Below are 11,983 nucleotides of genomic sequence, written 5' to 3' on the forward strand. Positions count from 1 at the left end.
AAACAAAGTCAAGTGGACTAATATAGTTGATTGTTTCGAGTGTAGATTTATGAGAAGATGACATATCAAAACACAACAATGTCAAGTGATACCAAGTTCATAGCCAGCATAGATTGACGACCACGGTTTTCACAAATTCAAACAAAAACTACCCAACACACCAGATTAATTAATTAATTAAACCCTTATTATTATCCAACTAATTAAACCAATTCACAACAACTCTACCACTACAAGACAACCCAAGACCATACAAGAGACAAACAACACATTTACACATACCAATATACCATACCAACTCGCCCTTGCCTTGCCTTGCCTGTCTGTTCAGCTTTTTTCTGTTTCTCATTTATTTTATCACCCCCAAATCATCGTTAGGGTTTGTTTCTTTCTGCTCTTTCTCCTTCTTCGATTCTGTAGATGAAATATTCGGCTACGGATCCGTTCGACCCGAGAACGGAGATGGAATCCGACTTCGCGCCTGGTTCCGATGGGGATTTCGGTTTCGCTTTTAACGACAGCAATTTCTCCGATAGACTGCTTAGGATAGAGATCATGGGTGACCCACCCGAGAGTAGGACCGATGGTGAAGGCTGCACCAGCATAGCTGACTGGGCTAGACACCGCAAGAGGAGAAGGGAGGATATCAGGAAGGAAAATGGTCCGTATTTGTCTCTCTCTCTCTCTCTAATTTCGTCTTTTTTTTTATCTTTACTTTTTTTAATTGGATTGAGAGGAGAAAGTGCAACTTCATAATTTCATGGTGTGTTTTTCGGAAAGTTTAAAAACTGTGCTTATAGATTTGGACATCTCTATTTGTTATGCTAAAAAAAATTGAGGAAATGAAAATGAGTTTTAACAATTTGCTTAGGCTTAAATGTGCCTTCTTTCTCTCCTCAATGTTCTCGGCAACGGAGATATTAGTAATATTTGTTTGATTTGTTGATTAATGGTTGATATGTCGACTTCAAGCTCTCAGTTTGTAGGGAAAAAATGAAGTTCTTTCTGGGTTCTTCCCGGTTGTTGAGAGACTTGCGGAATAAAGAAAGAGTATAGAAAGGAATAAAATTGAATCGGTGTAACTCTGTGTACTGTATATGAGCAAAAATTGACATAGCATATGATTTTCGCCTGTTTTACAGGCATAGAGTACAAGAGGTCTCTATTATTATTTTTTTCTTGTGATTATTTGATAAGTTTGAGTTGTTTAAAATCTTTATACCAAAGGAAAATATATTCAAGACCAATATAAGCATCAGCTAGTAATCGTGATATAAATTTTGTTATTGTTGATGTGGATTCTCCTACATGAGTTTCCGATTTTGATCATTTTGATACATTTAGGCAAGTTAGCAATCTGGATAGCAAGCCGGGCACTGTTCTGTATTCTTTGTCCATGGTTTATTTTCATTTGTATTATTTAAGGTATCAATTTGAGAAAACATGGTGCTGTTTTCTGAGATGTTTCTCTGCTATTATCTTGCATGGGATGTTTCTCAACCAGCACATTCTTCCCTTTAACGACATGTGAGTCGTGACTGCACACGGCAGTAACAATGCATTTTTTCCTTTGTTTCTTGTCTTCTTGATGGTTTAGTTTGGCGCTTTAAAGGCATATGGTGCTTAGGGGTTTAAGGCTTTTATAAAGCTCGTGACTGGGTTAAAATTGTTGATGAACTAAGCTGAGAAATATGGAGTTTGTTCTCGGTCTGCGAACATTATTCCTTAATAAGGTTTTAGGTTTAAAATGAATTTACAGGATGGTTGGGTTTCGAAAGACAGAAATGTAGGTTTTTAATGAATGAAAAAATCTGACCTTATCAAAGCATATTGGTATGGCGTAGTGGTGTATGATGTGTTTTAGTGATTATATATTTTCAGATATTGGTAATATACCCACTCCATATGCTATGAATCCAGGAACTTGTCATGCAATAGCAAAATCCCCCCGCCCCACCCACCTTTTTTTTAATAAAGAAGAAAGATTCCATTTTATTTTTTTCCTGATTATTGTTTGGTTCAGCACATGGACGAAATTAGTGAGAAAGCAACTTTGCTATATCTTCTATGGGATTGGGAATCAGTTTTAGTACATTGTGAGATAGATTTTATTTTGGCTACTAAAAGATTGGGGGAGAATTGTGCAAATACTTGGAGTTGTTCCTTGCCTAAGTTCTGTCCCATGATGTTGTGATCTTTGATCATTATCATCATTAAGAGTGATCAGATGATTTGATAGGAGTAGAGATGAAAGTGAGAAAGAATCATCAACTATAACCCCAAAAGAACCAGATTCCGTTCAGTTAGCCATTAGGTTTAGTTTAGGGTTACTGCCAAAGAAAATCATTTGGAAGCGGCCTAACACAGTTTGTTTGAGGTACTAAAAGGTTGAAGAGTATTTTGCATAGAATTACGGGTGTTCTTTGTCAATTCTTTCCCAGGATAATTTATGTGATCTTCAATCATTACCCTCCTTAGGGGTGATGAGATCATTGGTCTGGATGATGATCTCATCACCATGTGTGATTTTGGATCACTGCCAAAATCACTTGGAAGCAGTTTAACAAGGTGGTTCTGTCACTCCTACTAAACCAAGTGATATTGGGATCATCACCTGATACTAAACGTTGTCCTAAATGGTTGCTTGCTCTTTATTTCCAATTTTGCCAACATTTATGTCTTTTCTTATATCACTGTTGAGGGTTGATGGTGGGTTGTACATATGATGAATTCAGTTGTGGATATCTCTGGTGGTCCTGAGGAACAGATTTTAAATGACAACCAGCCTGATATGGATGAGTGTGTGGGATCTGAAAATCAAGATGAAGAAGCTGTGGCAATGATTGAAGAGGAAGGATCAGGTATCTCAACTTCGGATAAATTAAATTATTGATGAGATTTAGACCTCTCTATATTTGTGTTTGAATATGTATATAGTCATGTATGTGGGAATGGCAATTCCCTGTGCCACTGAAGGTTTTGGGTCATATCACTTATGTGTGATAGGTTAAAATACTATTTTAATGTTTTAAAGAAAAACCCAAGTATATGCACATTCTTGGGAAAAATTATCCAAAGAGACGCTGATGGTACTTCATGGACATCTGCATTTTCTTTTGATGAATGGGATGAATATTTATTGGACAACATGTTAATGAGAACCATTATAGGAATCTTTCTGTTAATTCCTGATGACTTTGTGCATGCAGACTTCTGTGAACTTGTTATGTCCAGTATAGAATATGACCATGAGAACCATGATGTGACTATGTGAGTTTTCTTATTAAATGCTGAATGCTGATGAGATGTGATGTCTGAAGTGTGCCACTGATGGCTTTGGCCAAGCCCTTTGAGGATTATTTGCTTTATCTGATGTCATATCCTTTGAAATTTAACATTATCTAATAACTCATACGTGTTACGTTGTTGGTAAATATTCATTGTTTTAAAGTTTTGTCTCCTTGATAAATGCTGTACATGGCTGGCAAGATAGGGAATCTTGGTTATTGGATGATTAAGATAAACTTATATACCATAAATGATGCATGTCATTTGCCTATTTGGCCAATTTTGAGAGTCCATATGGTCTTATTTTGGGAGGCAAAATATAAGATGGCTGCAGAAGCAAAAGGGCTGCCATGTGTATGAATTAATGCGAACTAGTACTTTTGATCGGATAACTCTGTGTTGGTTTTGGATGATTATTTCTGAGAATCCTCTTTAATGTTTATATGTATGAAAAAAAAAGAGCTTGTGGCCTAGTGGTAGCCAAATCGTTCAATTCTCCCCTCCCTCAAAATATTAGAAATATAACCCCATGAGTTCTTGAAAAATGTTTATATCTGTGTGAGTGTATTTTTCCCCCTAATCCCCCCCCCCTCCAAAAATAACAAAATAAATAAAAAAAAAACACTCATACGTATAATACATGCATGTAAATGCATACTTGGTCCCTTATTAGTTATTCAAACTGTTTCTATAAGATGCTTTTGTTCAGTTTCTAATGAGAGAAGTTAATAGTCTTCAAGGAATTTGTAGTTTTCAATTCTGGCTTATTCTTTCTGTCACACAGTACTCATTTTAAGCCTGTTTGGGATTCTTCAGCCGATGAAGCTGCAGATGGCAATGAGTCAAATTGGTCCATGGATTCTACAGTTGTGGAAGTTAAAACATTACACATTAGCTCACCTATTTTAGCAGCAAAGAGTCCATTTTTCTATAAGGTGAAGATTATAATTTTTTCCTGTGTGGGGTTTACACTTCATTTTCTTTCTGATATTTCCTGTTAGTACTTCATTCCTCTTATATATTATCATTTTTAATGCAGCTTTTCTCAAATGGGATGAGGGAGTCCGAGCAGCGGCATGTAACACTGCGAATCAATTCTTCTGGTATAGATAACCATGTTTACTTTTTCCAAGTGTACTTGGTTTTTAGTATTGGAAATCACTAAGCGGAATTAAGATGGTTTGCTATAATTTATGAATACTGCTTATAATGAAACACTTGATTATGGTGTATGCATCTGGTATAGATAGACCTGCTTACTTTTCCTAGTGTGCTTGGTGTATAACCCTGTACACATTACCTCGCTGAACTAAGAAAGATCAAATGTTATTATTGAGTGAAAGACTTATCTGGTTTCTGTTGTGATCAACTGTTAATGTTTGATGATAAATATAGAAGAAAAAAAAATGAAGTTCACTTACATTTTTCCCTGTGGAACAGAGGAAGCCGCACTCATGGAGCTTCTGAATTTCATGTACAGCAATACGATATCCACTAATAGTGCTCCAGCTTTGCTTGATGTTCTATTGGCTGCGGACAAGTTTGAGGTTGCTTCATGCATGAGGTATTGCAGCCGACTCTTGCGTGGTATGGAAATGACACCGGAATCTGCTTTACTTTATCTAGAGCTTCCCTCTAGTGTTTTGATGGCCGAAGCTGTTCAGCCATTGACCGATGCTGCAAAGCAGTTCCTTGCAGCCCGCTACAAGGATATTACCAAGTATGTTTCTGGACTTGTAGGCTTTCCGATGATAGATTTGTCATCTATTGGTGAACTGCTTCATCCATACCCTATATCTGACATTGGCCTTGATATAAAACTTGTAGACGATGTCCTGTCTTGGCATGATAGGATTATTATATTGGAATCTCATGCAACTTGAATAAGCCGTTTCATATGACACCTCTGTGGGTAATTTAATCCACTTGTGTTAAAATGTCAATGATGATGACAGACAGAGAGGCACATCATTCTCAGCTAAATTCTTTTTGCAACGTTTGATACAAGGTTATGGTCATGCTTTTTGTGAAAGCTTAAATTAGTTTTGTCATATTTTGTCCACAGGTTCCATGAGGAGGTGATGGCCTTACCTCTTGCTGGAATAGAGGCAACATTGGCAAGTGATGATCTTCAGGTTGCATCTGAAGATGCTGTCTATGACTTTGTATTGAAGTGGGCCAGGACCCAGTATCCAAATCTGGACGACCGGCGTGAAATCCTGGGCTCACGGCTTGCACGCTTTATTCGCTTCCCTTTCATGACCTGCCGGAAGCTTAGGAAGGTTTTAACCTGTAGCGACTTTGAACATGATGTTGCAACAAAGCTTGTGATTGAAGCTCTCTTTTTCAAAGCTGAGGCCCCACACCGACAACGGTTACTAACAGCAGAGGAGTCAGTTACTTTGAACCGTCGCTTTGTGGAGCGGGCCTACAAGTATCGACCTGTTAAGGTGTTGGAATTTCAACAGCCTCGGCGGCAGTGTGTGGTCTACCTGGACTTAAAGCGGGAAGAGTGTGGAAACTTGTTTCCTTCGGGGCGTGTGTATTCCCAGGCATTTCACTTGGGTGGACAAGGTTTTTTCTTATCAGCTCATTGCAACATGGATCAGCAGAGCTCCTTCCATTGTTTTGGGCTTTTTCTGGGGATGCAGGAGAAAGGAGCTGTAAGTTTTGCCGTGGACTACGAATTTGCAGCAAGGTCAAAGCCAAGGGAGGAGTTTGTTAGCAAATACACCGGCAACTACACTTTCACTGGGGGAAAGGCAGTAGGCTACCGAAACTTATTTGCCATCCCATGGACTTCATTTATGGCAGAGGACAGTCCTTATTTCATCAACGGAATTCTGCATCTTAAAGCCGAGCTCACCATCAAGCAGTGACTTATGAGTCTGATATATATACATCGTCTGCTTTAGTTTACTAACCCTTTTTTGTTCTCGACCCTAGTGGAACAAGTAATAAATATACACCATGCACTAGCCTGTTTGGGACACTTAAGCATGTTACTCTTGATCCGAGTTGAATTGTGCTTTGAATGGGTGGAAGAACATGTAAATGCGGTTGGATATTAAAGGGGTATATATGTATAAGTTTCCGAAGTATTGGTCCAAGATTGAAATATGTATATGATTTGATCTTTTATATGTTTGCTTAAATTGCAGGAGCCTTTTCTTTTCGTTTAGAATTTTAAACAGAACTTTAGTTTATATAAATGCCGTATATTTTGTCTTTAATGAGTCCGACTATTTGTCTTTTGCAATCCACAAACTAAAAGCTCTCTCTACACCAACAAGGATAAAGAGAGAACGCTATAAAAGTCTTCTCTACTTCCTTGAGTGGTGAATTACAAATAATTCTCTCAAGTTTATAGAGCCGTAAAGGAGGAGACGCGGCCGCTAAGGAGGAATAACCGCTGCCAAAAAGAATCAGACACCAAGTAAGAGCTGTCGCCGAGGAGGAGGAGCCACTAAGAGCATTCATATCTATTTTATCTACAAAAAACCACTTTTTGACAATTTACAGATTCTCTATTCAACAATCATTGCATCAGTTTCTCTATTCTAAATCTTTACAGCATTAAAATACTAGTTTCTCCTTATTTTATTATTTCTTATGTATATTATATGATTTCAAGTAAGAATTATAATGTTTACGAAATATATTTTAGTTTATATATTAATTTTAGATACAATAATTAATATTAATTAAAAATAAAAATATATATTAGTAAAAATACTTGAATTTAAAATATTTATTAATTTATGATATACTAAAAGCAAATATTTCCAATGGCTATATTTTAAAAGTTAATATTCTTAACGGTTATATTTGAAAAGTAAATATTTCCAACGACTATGTTTAAAAAATAAAGATTTATAACGGCTATATTTTTAAAATTTATAAATAGAGGCAACTCAGATTGCATATATCGAGAAGCAAAATCAATATTAAATTGGTTTGTTAAAGTTCATATTGCATTTGGTTATCGCTAGAGTTATTGCATCGAGACCGTATATCCGGATTATACTGATAGTTAACAGATACCAATGCAACATAGATTTTGACAGAATTTGTATGATCATCACATATTTTATAAACATATTCACTTTTACAGTAACCGGTGTGAATGCTCTAAAGAGAAGTCATTGCCAAGGAGGAGAAGTTACCGCCAAGTATAAGTCGCCGCTAAGGAGAAGCCGCCTTCAAGTAGGAGCTCTAGGAGGAGTGTCAAAAGTGGAAAACTCTCTTTTAGTGAGTTTCTTCGGGTTAATATAACTTTTGGTCATTGAAAGATACCCAAGTTTCATTTTGATCACTCAATGTTTAACTGTTTTAAAATGGTCACCCGAAATTGTATTATATTTCACTATAGTCATTTTGGTGGCCATGTTGAAACATTTGAACATTGTGATAATTACTATAATGAAACATATTACAACTTTGAGTAACCATTTTGAAACGTTTTATAATTTTTGATTACTCACTTGAAACGTTTGATCTTTCAATAACCAAAATGGAATTTTGGACATCTTTCAATGACCAAAAGTTATAGTAACCCGAGTTTCTTCCATTTGGCCAAGTCAAGTCCGGCAGTCTATAAATAAAATAAACAGGAAATATTTTCAGTTTTCGAAATCAAATAGGCATCCTCCTAAAACAAATTTGCAGGAAGTCTCCATCAGCCCTTTCAAAATAAAGTTGGTGGTCTCCAAATAAAATCAAAATACTATAGATTAAATCAAAAGCCCGCGAATTAAGTTAACACCTCCAAGACATTAAATCAAATCAACGCCTTCGCGGATCAAATCAAGACCTCCACGACATCAAATCAAATCGACACCTCCATGAATGGCATCAAGTTCAAGCTAGCGCCTTCGAAGAGGGATCAAATCCACTTTAAGGCCTTGTGTGGGAGTTAAGATTTCATTGGTTTTCATTGTTTTGTTTAGTTTTGGTTCATTTTAATCATGTGTGGTAGTTTTTTTTAGCATTTTAAATGATTGGTTTGTATTGGTTTTAAAAAACAAGGGAAACCAATTCATGAAGGTTTTGATCCACTTTTACAACCCACCAAATTGGTGGGTTCATGTTGGTTTAAAAATTAATACTCAAATATACCCTCACCTTACAAATCATATGTCAACTTTACCCTTAACCCTACCAACACAATAAAACATCAATTTTTCAGGTCCTCTTAGCTCAATCATTTTTTGGGTTTGTTTTGTTGTATTGTGAATTTTTATTACTTGCAATTCTTGCAATTTTTCTAATTACATAGAAAATAAAAATGTGTTTGTAATAAAGGATATATGAGTAATGGTATGTTAAATGAAACAATCAAAGCCAATGATGTCTCAAACTTCCACACATGGTTTTAAACCAAGTCAATCATTAATTTCTAAAACTCCCACACATAGTTTCAAACCAATACAAAACAAACCCACCCTAACCAATACTTTACGAACCAACTTAAACCAATAACAAAAAACTCCCACACAGAGCCTAAATTAAAAGCGGCATCAAATTCGACTCAAGCCAAAGCTATGTCGAATCTAAATCTAAATCAAGTCAAGTCTTTCCCAACAGTTATTCGTGTCCGATTTTACCGATTTTTACAGATTTTGAGACTCCCATCCCAAACATGGTAAAAGCATTCTTGGCAACACAATTGAAACCGATTTTACAAACTCTGTCAAAAGAACAACTTTACCATGAGAGAAACCATGTTATTTTTTTCCCTTCACATAGCAAGTACTAAAAAAACAGAAAAAGAAAAAAGAGTACAGCTAAAAAATAACGCAAGTGTTCTTTTCGACTCCATACAGGAACCAGTAGCTGAACCAGCAAACTGTTACTTGCTCATTTATGCCTTTAACACTTAGATGTTATTTCAGGAACATGTGACCTTCATCCTTTAAACCCTATCGTTGACAAAAAATACGCATATTCTGGGTAGAAATGAATGAACACACACATAAAGGTCTCAATTCTTATTAGACACAGGAGATATGCAAAATACAGTTTAGGGGTGACAATGGCCTATTCTACATAACAGGTACATATACTCTCTTGCATAGGATGCCAAGGATCGAAACAAAATGACGATTAGAAATAGTAATTATATACGACATCAAGAACACAGATCTATTCAGTTCCAGCAATCTTCTTCTTCAGCGCTTCAATATCTGTAGCCAGCTCTTTTCTGCTCGACTGAGTATTACGAAAAATTGCCATTAAGTAGATATATGTCGTTAAAGCCAATCAGATGATATAATATGGTTAGCAAGAACCATGCCGTAATCACTTGCTTCATCACAAACACGAATGCCACAGAAAAAAGATCAAAGAAAGACAAGATTCTAAGTTTTGAGTTACTGCGTAAGATTCTGGGGATTGAACATCAAATAATCACTATAATGCTTGTAATACTCACAACGATCAGTATGATGCTCGTAGTACTCACAAAAGTGCCAAACTATGCCACATAATCTTCAAGTTAATGTCTCTAATGAGTTGGAATTAACTTATGGAAAAACATGTTTTCCCAATAAGGTGTTATTTTTGGAGCTTCAAGTAACGGATTGGAATGAACTACGAAAGCCTCAAGTTAGTGTTAACTCTTCAGAGTCCTTTCAAATACTTCTGATATTCTCACTATAGTAAGAAGCACAATGCATAATGACCTAAGACATTCATTCTTGACAGCACACACAAACACAAAACCACGAAGAAGATCCAAATCCAAATAGCTTATTCAATTATTTTAAAATTTATGCAAACATAACTCACAAGAACGTCGAAGAAGATGAGTCACAAATCAAAATGTTGAAAAATTGTATGGTATCAATCTTACCTTGAAGAGGAGGTATCGATAGACAAACCACCCCGTGTATCCAAGCCCGACCAACTCCATGATCTTCGGAAGCTGGGATTCATGATATATTTTTTCCATTAAAGAAAAGGTACTTCAGACAAAGTCAATGATGCCCAGTAAAGTAAATATAGAAAGAAATAAATACCATTAATCACCTTTCGGGCAATAATTAAAGGAACTGAAGCATTTACTACTTTTTTAAGAGGAAACCTACCAGAGGTACCGAGTTTACGGCACCGACAATAATTGATGAGAGCCAAACAGCAACTATTGCTCCTCCTCCATAAACAATTACAGTAGACTTGTTTTCAAGTGCATCCCACTAAAAATGACAACAGAACGAAATTTTTTAGAACAAATACAAATGTGACTACATGGTGATTGAAGTTGTACAAGCAAGCAATATAAAGGATATTTAAAAGTGACAATGCAGGACAGAAATGGTAAGCATTTCTAAATTACACTGTCAGACATTTGATTCTCACCTTTTGCTTCAAATCTGTAAAAATCTCATCAGTATCAATTGAAGTGGAAGACTCTTCCGAAGAAGAGGCCCTAATTGGAACCAGAGAAAACCTTCGAGACTCTGTTGAGAGGGACAAACGAGAAGTGTGACTACGCAAGTTCAAATTTACACGCTACTAATGTGTCGTACTAGAATTAGTAGTCCTAGTGATAAAAAAAAATTGTAAGAAATTGACAGGGTGTTGAAGCAGAGCAGGAAAGGGAGTAGCAGCGACTCTGCATTAGGCACATCACATTGCTTTCTCAGTGGGCACATTAAAAATGAAGAGGCTAAAAAGATTCATTAAAACTTGAAGATTCAGTACTCTGATACAATCCCAATAATGTCACTGAATGTGACATTTTACTTGATTTAGCACAACTTACAACTTGACAATAGGCTCATCCCATTCCCATCTGCCATTACAATACTACAACAACTCAACAAACAACTAAAGCTATACTAATATATGTTTGATTCTGTAGGTCTGTTTGCAGCAGTAGTTAAAACAGCTATAAAACATGTTTATCCATTACTTAAAATTGGAGAAAATCAAGCAGTAGATAATTCATCTAAATAGATTCTCCTAAGGTACCTTCATACTTGTTTAACAATGTTTACAAGATTTGTGTATATATACATATAGTAGATACTTGCAAGTTCCATCAATGCAGGCTGCCCCATAATTACACTTCCCTCAAGCTCAAGCATCACAAGTAGAATTTTCTCAATCAACAAACAAATGCATAACAATAGAAATAAATTCCCAGTTTTATTTTACAACAATAGAATCCAATTGAGGAAATTTGCTATTTGAGTTTTCTTGTTCAAAACAATAATAAAAGGAAGTAAGTTAGAACCTGAGACTTGTATAATGGAAGTAGTGGATAAGCGAGGTGGAAGGTAAGGCAAATTAGAGCAGCGAGCGAGTCTGGAGGTGGCGGAGGGAATCCGCAGAGGCATCAAAACGGCGGTGGCCGCTGCCGTTGCCATTCGATTTGTTACGTTTTTCAGATGGAAATTGGAAGAATGTGTGGCCGCCGAAGATGGAGGGGCTATCCTTTCAGAATATTTTATGTTTTATTATTTTTATTTGTGGAGTGATGATATTTTCGTGCCGCGATTCCTCCCCAAATCTAAGTGACGCCACGTGGAGGGGGTGTGAAATTTGATTGGCTGATTCCCTATCTTCTGCAATCCACGTTTGAGGGTCTCCCCTCCCGCTCTTTTTTTGTGGGGGTAATTGTTTTGTGGGGGTAATTGAGTAATTGTGACATTTCATATAGGATAGGAGTAGGACTTCTTAATTTGACTTC

The 11,983-nt window shown here is 36.3% G+C and overlaps 2 protein-coding genes across 2 annotated transcripts; one reads left to right on the forward strand and one right to left on the reverse strand.

Annotated features, from left to right (window-relative positions):
• The first annotated feature begins 262 nt into the window (after nt 1-262).
• On the forward strand, nt 263-6,463 carry LOC119982440 (BTB/POZ domain-containing protein POB1-like). Its single transcript, XM_038825818.1, has 6 exons — nt 263-661; nt 2,736-2,861; nt 4,105-4,223; nt 4,328-4,391; nt 4,729-5,008; nt 5,354-6,463. The coding sequence occupies exons 1-6, from the start codon at nt 421-423 to the stop codon at nt 6,165-6,167; spliced, it is 1,644 nt and encodes a 547-aa protein (XP_038681746.1). The 5' UTR covers nt 263-420; the 3' UTR covers nt 6,168-6,463.
• A 2,784-nt stretch (nt 6,464-9,247) lies between these two features.
• Nucleotides 9,248-11,737, reverse strand: LOC119982441 (protein CURVATURE THYLAKOID 1A, chloroplastic-like). The gene is made up of 5 exons (XM_038825819.1): nt 11,528-11,737; nt 10,648-10,748; nt 10,377-10,484; nt 10,142-10,213; nt 9,248-9,498 (listed from the first exon to the last, which is right to left on the reverse strand). The coding sequence occupies exons 1-5, from the start codon at nt 11,658-11,660 to the stop codon at nt 9,433-9,435; spliced, it is 480 nt and encodes a 159-aa protein (XP_038681747.1). The 5' UTR covers nt 11,661-11,737; the 3' UTR covers nt 9,248-9,432.
• Nucleotides 11,738-11,983: the final 246 nt, after the last annotated feature.

Source organism: Tripterygium wilfordii, chromosome 17 (assembly GCF_013401445.1).
Source record: "Tripterygium wilfordii isolate XIE 37 chromosome 17, ASM1340144v1, whole genome shotgun sequence".
Lineage (NCBI taxonomy): Eukaryota > Viridiplantae > Streptophyta > Magnoliopsida > Celastrales > Celastraceae > Tripterygium > Tripterygium wilfordii.